Raw genomic sequence first — 10,019 nt, 5'->3', positions numbered from 1 at the left:
TGCAGCGAAATTAATTAAATGCTTAGGCTGGCTGTTGCCTAGCGTTCTAGGTTTATTAGTAAAACTGAAAGTTTAGCTTATATAACTTATGCTATATACTAAGATAGCTTAGCAGTAATAGCTACTTTAGTATAACTTCTTTATATAGATAGTTATTAGCAGTAAGTTAGTTACTAGGAATAATATAGTACTGTTTAGTAAGATAAGGCAGGACCTTAATATCTTATACAGGGAGAAGGACTTAAGCACTAGAGCTAGGACATTCTAGCTAAAATAGCTGTCCTATTAGGACCTGCCTGCAGCAGTTATAATTAGTAAAAGGCAGAGTTGCTATAGCTTAGTTCCCTTATTTTTATAGGCCTTCTTTATAGCAGATAGATATTTATATAGGTAGTCTTTTATATATAAGGCGCTGAATATGCCTTTAGTAACTAAGCCAGCTTTATTATTAAAGTTAATATATAGGTTATAGTTATTATACTATAATCCTTCTAGCTTCTCTCTAGTTATAATAATATTAAAAGGGTTATTAATCTGCAGTTTTCCCTAAATAAGAGAGAGAGGAGAGAGGATATTACTAAAGCCACTTATAAGGGGAGTGCTAGTAACCTAGACTAGTAAGTCCTAGCAGAGCAGCCTAAATGCCTAATTATAAACACTATCCTAGCATTAAGCTATATAGGCTTTATTAATAATAAGAAAGCCCTATCTTACTTTACTAAGGCTAGAATTTCTAAGTTTATACTTAATAATATTACTATCTGGCAGAGTCTTAGAGTTCTTAAGGAGTATATAAAACCTTTTCTTTTTTAGCTTTAGGTTATGCAGTTTATACTAGCATATCTTCTCTTTATTAATAATCTAAGGTTATATAGCTATTACTTTAGCTAGCATAAGCTATTTATCCTTATTTACTAATGCCTTAGCATTCTTATTATTATTAGTAAGAGCGCTAGATATAATTATATTGCTATTACTATTAACTTTAGCTTTATCTTATTACTAGCATTTAGCTTTATTAATCTCTTATTACAGTAGGAAAATAAAGGACTTCTTATCTTACTTAATCTCCCTGCAGTGCAGAGTTAAGTATAACGTTATAATAATTATTTAAGCAGTTTAGGCTATATTAGCCTACTTATACTTCTCCTTATTTATATTATATATACCTTAAGATCTTTAGGTAACAGCTTATGCACAGTCTTTATAAGGTCGCCCTTTTTAATTACCTAAATATTACTGTATTTCCTGCTCTCTCCTTTAAAACTGTAGTAAAGCAGGATCTTAAAAGAGGGAAAGTTAGCTAATGCCTTAGTAATAGTTTAATAAATAGTTAATATAGGGTTAACTATAAGTGTTAGGAAGTAGATTTCCCTCTTATCCTTAGGCAAGTTAGCAGCCTGGTTTTCTAGCAGTCTAGCCTTATACTTAACTATAGCTAAGAACACTTTTATCTTACCTAGGCCTATCTTATTAGTAAGCAAGATATAACTAATTAAGTTAAGTTTATTAAAAAGTACCCCTAGGTCTATAATAGGTTAATAGTTATATAAAGAGGCTATATTAATTAAGGCTAAGTGGATATACATCCTGCTTAGTATTAAGTAAAGTAAGTGCTTACTAGCAATCTAATAGGGCTTAAGGGGCTGTTTTTTTAAGCCTAGGTATATTTTAAGGGAAGGGTACTAGGAGATACTAAATTTATTATAAATAGCATTAAGGTTAGTGTCTTTAAGAGGGGGGTTTCTATTAAAGACGCTTTTAAGGGTAAAGGACTGCATTAATGCTGTATTAAGTCCTGCTTTATTTTTAGGATGCTAGGCTAGGTGCTTTTATACTGCATTAAATATATACCTAGCGCTTATATACTTAGACAGGCGCTTTTCTTTAATAAGTTTATTAAAGGAAGTGACTCCTTGCTATATAGTTATAAACATCTAGTTATAATTATCCTACTAAAAGTTATATTAAATCTGCTTAACTATAGTATCCTAGGCCTTAGCAGATATTAGCTTTAGTAAGTAATATAATAGCTTTAAGTTAACTAAGTTACTGCTATTTTTATAACTGCTTTATTAAATAGTTATGCATTTAATAAATAAGTTTTAAAACTCTAGCTATTTATTAATGCTGGTCTTAGGTTTTTAAGGCATGCTTAATATACTTATATAGTAAGGCTAGGACTTAGTTAGGGTAGTAAGCAAGGACCCTAAGGCAAGTGTATTTAATTATATTACTAGCTTAAGGGGGTTGCATATTATCCAGATTGTCACCTCCTTTACTAGGCCTGCAGGTTTATCTACTGCAGAAATATCTTTAATAAGGATATTAAAATAACCTAGGAATATACCTTTAGCCTATAAAGCCTTATACTTTATAAGCTTTTTAAGGGTTATATTACGTTATTAATAAATAGATAAGAGTAATAGTAATACTGCTTAGTAAAGGTCCTTTAGGCTATACTTCCTAGCTATACTTCTGCAGTTACTACTATAGCTAGAGGGCATTAAGAATTACTTTTTATAGTCTCTAGTTAAGTATATCTAATTTAGGTTCTAGAAGGTTAAGGAGAATAAGAGAATTTACATAGCATAGAGGAGAATAGTTCTAATAGGATTAATTATATTATTTTTAATATTAAGGCTAATAATTCAGGCAGTGATTAGTAGGAATAATAGCTTATTAAGATTCTTAATAACCTAATTAACTAGAGGCTTATATTTAGAGTTTTTAGTAATATATACTAAGATGCAGATATATAGTAACTTTAAGTTACTAATACAGTTACCTAAGAGCTTATTAACTGCCTTTTTTATACTAGAATATAAACTCTATATTAGCAGGGGTATATTATTAGCTAGGTATTCTTTATATAATAATTATATAACTTAAGATTTAAATTATTCTTAAAGGAGCCTTACCTTATAAGGAAGCATATTAAAAACTAGATAACTTATTAATAAGGGCTTTATATATTAAGCTAGGGAAAGGCGCATTCTACTTACTGTTAAGTAAGAGAGATCTACTTAATAATAAATAGAATATGCCTTTATATAAAATTACTAAGGGAATCTCTAAAGTTAGCCAGGGAGTTACTTAATAATTTAGTGTAATTAGTTATAGTTAACTAATAAGTAGGTGCAGTTAACTAGACTTAAGTAACCTGCACTTTTATAAAAAGTTTTAGACTATGCTAATATTATGCCCTTTTAAGCTGGTCTTTAAGGGTGTTAGATAAAGCTTTACAGAGCCTAATAGAGAAGTTAAGTGCGTTTTTAAAGGTTTACTATTTAGCTAGGTTATTAGCTTAAAGGACTAAGGTAAAATTACTATTGCCTTACACCTTAACTTTAGGATTAGCTTTTACTTTTATTAACTTAGATTTAACCTTATACTAGGGCCCCTGATTTTTAGGAGGCATAGTGTTATATAACTATTAGATTCTGCTTGCAGCTAAGTAGGTAAGTAAAGGATATAAAGGACTATAATTAAGGGGAAGAGAGGGAAGAGAGGGTTAAGAGAGAAGGAAGAAGGGAGGGTTAGTAAGATAAAAAGGAAGGAAGGTTTAAGCTAGGTAGGAGAAGTCTTAATATAATGCTAGATTAAAAAAGGTATTTATGCAGTTAGCGATAGTGCCTAAGGCTTTAAAGGTAAATTTCACTTAGTCCTTAATAAAATAGCATAATAAAGGCTATATAAATTAATACTTAGATAGAAGTGTATAATTATAAGCTAGGTAAATATAATATTTAATATATTAGTAGGTAAATATAGGGGAGGGGTTATATAAGTTTAATAGGTTAGTAGGTAAATATAAGGGAGGGGTAGTATAGTATATAACTTAGTGGCTAAGTAAATAGCTAGTTAAATAGGTTAGTAAGTAAGTGTAAGGGAGGGGTATTATATTATAGGAATTAAGGAGATATATTAGTAGGTAAGTGAGGGGTATGTTATAGTATATATTTTAGTAGCCTCTTATAGTAGCTCTTTTTACACTTAGGTTTAAATAAGATGCTATAATACACTTAGACTATAAGCCTAATAGCCTAGTAGGAAAGACTAGTAGTAGGAGAGGGTTAGGTAGTAATTAGAATAACCTATATAGCTAAATATAAAGGGAGTTATAAAGGAAGCTTAGACTTAGTTATTAAGAGAAGGTTTTATAAGTAATTATATAAAGGGATATAAAGTTAAGTAGGCTAAGTAATTATTTTATATAGTCTTCTATACTTAAGTTAATATTATATAGGACTATTTTAAGTATTATTTTATAGTAGGCTAAGTATTATTAAAGGCGACTTTAAGGCTGCTAATATTAGCAATCTTATATAAGGCAGTAGGTTTAAAGGCACTGCAGTAAGATAGCGCTTAAGCAGTAACTGGCATATTATATACCTATTAAGAGAGCTAACCTTAAGTTTAATATTAAGGGTATAATAGCTAGTTAATTAATAGTAATTAAATTATTATAATAAAGCAGTAATGCTATAATAGTTAGACTAAGACTGCAGGATTTAGCTTTAGTTAAGGCAGTAATAGTAAAGGATGTGTTATAGTATAGTTATAACTATTAGCAGTAAGGTTAGTCTATATAGTGTTTTTAAAGGGAATTTTAAAAATGCTGTAGTAGGTAGATTAGGACTATATAATTTAGCTTTAGTTAAGGCAGTAATAGCAGAGGATGCGTTATAGTATAGTTATAACTATTAGCAGTAAGGTTAGTCTGCATAATATCCTTAAAGGGAATTTTAAGAATGCTATAGTAGGTAGATTAAGACTATATAATTTAGCTTTAGTTAAGGCAGTAATAGCAGAGGATATGTTATAGTATAGTTATAACTATTAGTAGTAAGGTTAGTCTATATAGTGTCCTTTATATATAATATACTTAATGCCGCTTATTATAGCCTTAATAGCTTATCTAGCCTATAGAAAATATATATATTACTAAGCTAACCACTCTTTATTAGGCTTTAGTAAAACTTAGGCTTTAGTAAAACTTAAGCTTTAGTAAAACTTAGGCTTTAAGAATATCTTAACACTAATATCCTTACTAAGGCCCTTATAGCGCATTATCTTAAGCATAAAGTCTCTAGCTATAGCTTGCGCTAAGGGGGGCTATAGCAGCCTTATTACCTAGTCTTTATTAAGCAGATTACTAGGCATAATATTCTAGCTGTTAAAGACTAGGCTAACTATAAAGCCGCCCTGCATCTTAATGCGCAGGTCTATCTTAAAGCTAAAGCTATTAATAATAAGGATAAGGCTATTAATATAATAAAAGGGCATGCTAGTAAGGTAATCTTAAAGGCGCTGCAGAAGGTAGACTAGTCTTTATTAAGTAAATTGCTAGGCATAATATTCTAGCTATTAAAGACTAGGCTAATTATAAAGCTGCCCTGCGTCTTAATGCGCAGGTCTATCTTAAAGCTAAAGCTGTTAATAATAAGGATAAGGCTATTAATATAGTAAAGAGGCGCGCTAGCAAGGTAATCTTAAAGGCACTGCAGGAGGCAGACTGGTCTCTATTAAGCAGATTGCTAGGCATAATATTCTAGCTATTAAAGACTAGGCTAATTATAAAGCCGCCCTGCATCTTAATACACAGGTCTGTCTTAAAGCTAAAGCTATTAATAATAAGGATAAGGCTGTTAATATAGTAAAGGGGCATGCTAGTAAGGCAATCTTAAAGGTGCTATAGTAATTAAATTAGGACTGTAAGATTTAGCTTTAGTTAAGGCAGTAATAGCAGAGGATATATTATAATATAGTTATAACTATTAGCAGTAGGGTTAGTCTGCATAGTGTTTTTAAAAGAAATTCTAGGAATACTATAATAAGTGGATTAGGATTATATAATTTAGCTTTAGTTAAGGCAGTAATAGTAAAGGATGTATTATAGTATAGTTATAACTATTAGCAGTAAGGTTAGTCTATATAGTGTCTTTAAAGGGAATTTTAAGAATGCTATAGTAGGTAGATTAAGACTATATAATTTAGCTTTAGTTAAGGCAGTAATGGCAGAGGATATATTATAGTATAGTTATAACTATTAGGAGTAGGGTTAGTCTATATATTTTTAAAGGGAATTTTATAGCTGTAGGTAATTTTAGGGCTACCTAGTAATATATAATAAATTATTATAATAAGAATAAGAAAGAATAAACAGTCTAAGGCTTATAATTAAGTTTACTATAATATATTTAAAAATAGTAAGTATTATAAGTAAGTAATATATACCCTAAATAGCTTATATATACTTAAAATACCTTAAACTACTTAATAGTAATATTTATTATAAAGTAGCTTAAGGTTTTATATATAATATTAAGTGGTTTACTTAGTATATAAAGTGTGTTCTAGATTTTATGCCTATATATATAAATATAAGTATAAAGCATCTAGAATAAGATTATAAGACTATATTAAGTCTAGCTTAGTAGATTCTAGTAAGGATTTAAATATATTATATAATTTGCAATAAGCTTAAATAAGAGATAAGGGGTAGCCCTTATAAACTTATAAAAAACCTTTTACTTTACATTTTTAGGTATATTAAGCTTTTACTTAGTCTTAAGTAGGATATAAGCTTATACTTAGGGTTAAATAGGATAGAGCTTTTATATAAGTTTAATAAAGGGGGAAATTAGTTACTAGTGCACTATACTATCTAAGTCTAGCTTATTTTAGGTAATTATTTAAGAGGTTAGTGGGTAGACTAGGCTTAATATATAGATAATTAGGCCTGGTGTAAGCGCCTTATACTAAGTCTACACTAAGGAAGCTTTAAAAGGCAGCGTTAAGGTTAGCGGCAGATCTGTTATATATTAGGCTGATTATGCGCAGTTTAAGTAGGAAACCCTTCTTAATAATAAGGTAGACCAGGCTATTAAATAAAGTTATAACTGCCTGTCTTAGTATAGGTTTAGTTTTTAGTAAAAAGGCTCTCTTAATAATACAAGATATATACTATAATAGTTACTAAAGTATATTTATATTATAGTAAAGTCTTAAAGCAAGTGATAATAAGTAGGATAGCATAAGGTCTTTATTATAAGGCAGCATAGCTATAGTGCCTATTAATTTAATATAAGGAGCTAAGGGCAAGGTGTTAAGTATATAGATTATTAAGGTAAAGGTAAGTTACCTGTTTTTATATTATGCAGTATATTCCTTAGTAAATAATATAAGCTCTCTTTTTAATAGCTATAGCAGTACCTAATAAATAGCTATAATAATAATAAAGAGGTTTAGTATTTACTAGCATAACTCTGCTTTACTTAATATATTTTTAATTATTATAATGCTTTATATTATAGTAATGCAGTAAAGATAAGTTTCCTACCTTTTTTAATTAAGGAGGGATATAGTTTAGCTAAGTAGTATAAAAAGATCCTGCAGTAAAGACTTTATAGCAGTATTATAAATTTTATTACTAGTAATAAAGTGCAGATAAGTATATATTCTATCCTTATAGCAGTTAATAAAAAGCTTAAAAAGGGATTTAAAGTAAAAGGGCAGTGGCTTATTAATTAGGTAGCTTAGCCTAGCCTTATTAGTAATATTAAATCCAGTCACTTAATTAACTAACTTATAAATATTATACTATATATCCTAGTTAAAGGCATTTATAACTATACTATAAAGATACTTTAGCTAAATATAATAGGCTGCTTTATTACTATAGATATTATACTTAGTTACTTATAAGGTTGCTTACTATATATAGAAGTATATACTATAAATATCCTTAATAGCTTTTTATTAATAAGTATAGTCCTGCTTTAAGAGCCGGTTTCTAGCTATAATTTACTTCTTAATATTATATTAAAAGCAGAAGGATAGCTAGTTAAGTTTCTTTAGCTACTACTAGCTAAAGCTATAGTCTTATAAAGCGCACTATATTCCTATTCCCTCCTTATAGACTATATCTATAGCTGCAGTCCCTCTAGTTACTTATTAATTATGCTATAAGACTAACTCCTTAGCTATAAGCATAAAGCTAAAAGAGAAGTATAAGCCTTAAAATGCTACTAGCATAATAACTATCTTTAGTAAAAAGAACTTAAAAAATGCAGCTAAATAGATATACTTAAATAAAAAGCAGTGTTTATTAACTAAGGCCTAGATAAGGCTGGCTATATTAAGAGATAGTATAGTAAAGTATAAGGTTACTATCCTAGCCTAGCTTAGCTGCTAGTCTAGTAATATAATATAGTATAGGAGATAAAAGGAAATATAGTCTTTAGCCCTAACTTTATAAGTAAAAGGGCATTAGCCTAGTATATTAAGATTTAGTATGCTTATATTTATATAGGCCTTACTAAGCCAGTAACTATATATAAGGGTGCTAATATATTAATAAACTTTATAAGTTAACTAGAGGTCTTATAAGTAGGCTAAATCTAAGGCAAGCGCCTTAGTATTTTAAAACTAAAAGGGAAATATCTTAGCTAAATTAAAAGGGCCCTTAATAAAATTATAAAATTAGCTATAAACCAGGCCCTTTATAAACTCTCTGCTATACTAAAATATAGTAATAGTTATACTTATAGTATAGTTAAAGGTAATAAAAGGATACTTAAACTTAGTTAAGTTAGGTTACCTTTTATATATTACCTAGGTGTTATTAGCTGCACTCTAGGCGCGCTAAAACTACTAGAGTAACTTAAGGCAGCACTTCCTTTATAAAAGGATATAGTTATTAAGCAGCCCCTCCTTAACTAGCATTACCTACTGCTTAATATTAATAAAGGTAGTGTCTTAGTTTAAATAGGCAGGGTTAATGCTATAGTCTTATACTATCTACTACTTACTAAGTGCTTTTTATAAAGAAGTTACTATATAGTAAAGCTTAGTGTTCTTAAATAAGATATAAAGCTGCAGGCTGCAGAAGTTAAGGTGTTTATAAGCCTATAGCTTAATAGCCCTTTAAATAGTATTTAGGTTGCCTAGTTATAAAGCATATTATAGCACTTATCTTTAACTAGTGTGTGTTATATACTCTCCTTTATCCTAGTTTAAGTTATATTTTAAAAGTGTTTTATATTCTGCCCTTATAGTACTGCTAGCAGCTATATATAACTTTAGCAGATGCTGTAGTATATTAGGGGATTTAATACACTCTTAAAATACTAGTAGTATAATAGTATCTAGCCATCTCTTATAGGCATTAAGGGAAAGGGCTACTGCTTTATATAAATTACTAAAGCTGCTTTTAAATATAGCAGGGAAGAAGATATAAATATTTATATTATTTAGACTAAGTATATAGCTAAAGTAGTAGTTTAGTATTATATATAGCAGCTATAGTATTTTACTACTATTATTATTAAGGATATTAAAAGCTAAGTGTATATTATTTATTATGCTAGACTGTATATAATATATAGCTCTTTATAAAATGCCCTAGCTTACTATAGCTAGGGATAAGGGAAAGGCATAAAGGCTGTTAATATTAAAGGACTTATCTACTGCATTAGCTATAAGGTTAAGATAAATAAAGTAGTAGGTATAGAGGCAAAGTTATAATAGTAGTATATTAAGGTCTGCAGTTCTCTTAAAGGCAGTCTAGTAGGTCTTAGCTAAAGCATTATAATTATACGCTTTATTACTAGTTATAAAAAGAAGGGTTGCCCTCTTTACTTTAAGAAGGTCCTTACTAAAATCTAGTATATTAAGCAGCTTTATATCTCCTTAGTGTCTTTTAAGGGCCTGCTATATATTGCCTATAAAGCTATAGTTAAGGCTAATATAACTCCTATCTGCCTATAATAGCATTTTAGTATAATTAGACTTATACTTTTATAATAAGTAACTAGGTATACTAGCTTATTTAGCTATAAGCATATAGTATAATATAGTAGTATAGTTTTTAGTTAAGCTATAAGGAGATAGCTGTAAAGCAGTATAGTAGTTATTTTTATAAATGCTTAGTAATAGCAGAGGAGTAAAGTGGTTATAATCTTCTTAAAGGCTAGGTAATAATAAAAGAGCAGAGTGGTTATAATCTTTATAAA

General features: G+C 29.1%; 2 protein-coding genes across 2 annotated transcripts; both read left to right on the top strand.

Annotated features, from left to right (window-relative positions):
- Positions 1-418: 418 nt before the first annotated feature.
- On the top strand, positions 419-2,192 carry TRIREDRAFT_112605 (uncharacterized protein; the record flags this gene model as incomplete). The annotated part of the gene is made up of 7 exons (XM_006969881.1): positions 419-427; positions 496-617; positions 892-943; positions 1,464-1,476; positions 1,599-1,609; positions 1,996-2,017; positions 2,173-2,192. 7 exons carry the CDS (start codon positions 419-421, stop codon positions 2,190-2,192), a joined length of 249 nt encoding a protein of 82 aa, XP_006969943.1.
- A 2,426-nt stretch (positions 2,193-4,618) lies between these two features.
- Positions 4,619-7,222, top strand: TRIREDRAFT_112604 (uncharacterized protein; the record flags this gene model as incomplete). Its single annotated transcript, XM_006969880.1, has 22 exons — positions 4,619-4,626; positions 4,714-4,717; positions 4,797-4,804; positions 4,850-4,853; positions 4,971-4,976; positions 5,285-5,293; positions 5,382-5,489; positions 5,573-5,608; positions 5,714-5,717; positions 5,772-5,791; positions 5,871-5,878; positions 5,924-5,927; positions 6,007-6,014; positions 6,086-6,099; positions 6,214-6,225; positions 6,287-6,302; positions 6,436-6,449; positions 6,551-6,577; positions 6,681-6,690; positions 6,744-6,750; positions 6,979-6,986; positions 7,207-7,222. 22 exons carry the CDS (start codon positions 4,619-4,621, stop codon positions 7,220-7,222), a joined length of 351 nt encoding a protein of 116 aa, XP_006969942.1.
- Positions 7,223-10,019: the final 2,797 nt, after the last annotated feature.

The sequence above is a fragment of the Trichoderma reesei genome, assembly GCF_000167675.1.
Source record: "Trichoderma reesei QM6a unplaced genomic scaffold TRIREscaffold_47, whole genome shotgun sequence".
NCBI classification, from domain to species: Eukaryota; Fungi; Ascomycota; class Sordariomycetes; order Hypocreales; family Hypocreaceae; genus Trichoderma; species Trichoderma reesei.
The sequence above is the reverse complement of the archived record's forward strand: the minus strand, read 5'-3'. Positions and strand labels throughout refer to the sequence as shown.